At 48.8% G+C, this 1372-nt stretch overlaps 1 protein-coding gene across 1 annotated transcript in view; it reads left to right on the forward strand.

Moving 5' to 3' along the window:
* Positions 1 to 895: 895 nt before the first annotated feature.
* LOC125481801 (uroplakin-2-like) overlaps positions 896 to 1372 on the forward strand; it is a 9757-nt gene continuing 9280 nt past the window's right edge. Inside the window, exon 1 of the mRNA XM_048593707.1 lies at positions 896 to 1101. Coding sequence (XP_048449664.1) covers positions 1053 to 1101 — 49 coding nt within the window. The 5' untranslated portion in view covers positions 896 to 1052. The remainder of the gene's footprint in view (positions 1102 to 1372) is intronic.

A 1372-nucleotide genomic window follows, 5' to 3' on the forward strand; every position in this document is an offset into this window, starting at 1 on the left:
CACAAGATCTTCTACATGGAGAGATGTGCAACAACACAGAGAAAGAGATTGATTTTAAGGAGATTCTGAAAGTGGAGAGAGAGAGAGATATGCAGAAAGATACTGACGGAGTGAAATCCAGAACTTGGAGCCTCAGCAGCTGAAGTTAAGACCCACTATCGAGGGAGTGAGGGATTTGCAGAGAGGCGTGACAGAATTCAGTTTCATACAGGAGGGACAGTACTGACAGAGCGCCGCACTGTCAGAGGGTTAGTACTGAGGGAGTGCCCCACTGTCGGAGGGTCAGTGCTGAGGGAGTGCCACACTGTCGGAGGGTCAGTGCTGAGGGAGTGCCACACTGTCGGAGGGTCAGTATTGAGGGAGTGCCGCACTGTTGGAGGGTCAGTGCTGAGGGAGTGCCGCACTGTCGGAGGGTCAATACTGAGGGAGTGCCGCACTGTTGGTGATGTTACATTTCTCATCAGAAGTTAGATCGAGGCCTTGTTATCCTGTAGGTTGTCAGGTCTGTCAGCCCAAACATGAACTGTGTTCCTCTCTCTACAGATATTGCCCAACCTGTTGATTTTCTCCAGCAGTTTCGGTTTTTGTTTCTGATTTCCAGCATCCACAGTTCTTGAATTTTATTGTTGTGCTTTTGGAGTGAGTTTGCAAATTCACTGCCATGTTAATAACATTTCAACATCAATTCTAACGCTGCTTTTTCGCTGTAAAACAGTTTGGAGACCTCCTGAGGATGTGAATGGTGCTAGGTAAATGGAAGTTTTTTTCTGCCAGCCACTGCAGTGTTGTTGCAGTGTGTGGAATGACAGTGTTAGGTAAAGCTGTGGCAAGGCCCTGGGGCTGGGTGCGGAAGATACGCAGGAGATGAACTGCTCCAGTTGAACCTGCTTGTCCTGTTTGACCAGCCTGCTGATTGGCTCGCACTGGGGAGAGAGCTGCTGCCTTGGGCTTTGCTCACTGTGTGTATGAAGCAGGTGCTGTGAGCCTGTCAGTGTCCCTCCTCAGAAAGACCCTCGAACAATTGACTGACTGACCCTCACCTCAGCCTCACCATGAAGCTCCTCATCCTGCTGGCCCTCAGCTCCTTCGCACATGCTGGATGTAAGTTCACTGACAGTAAAGTTTACTGACTCGGAGGAGAATCTCCTCTCTCTCTCAGTGTTCGTTCCAATGCCTTTCATCCTGTCCCTGCCTTTGTCTCAGACTTTTCTCTATCTCTCTGTCTGTGTCCTTTCTTTCTGGAACTCCCTCTCTTCCTCCTGTGTGTTTGGTTTCTCTGTGTTCATATTTGGGCTCTCTCTCTCACTTTCTTTATCTTTGTTCATTCTTTCCATTTTCTTTTTCTCTCTCTGTCTTCCCACTTTCCTCTCTC

The sequence above is a fragment of the Rhincodon typus genome, unplaced genomic scaffold (assembly GCF_021869965.1).
Source record: "Rhincodon typus isolate 14 unplaced genomic scaffold, sRhiTyp1.1 hic_rhity00003627, whole genome shotgun sequence".
Classification (NCBI taxonomy): domain Eukaryota; kingdom Metazoa; phylum Chordata; class Chondrichthyes; order Orectolobiformes; family Rhincodontidae; genus Rhincodon; species Rhincodon typus.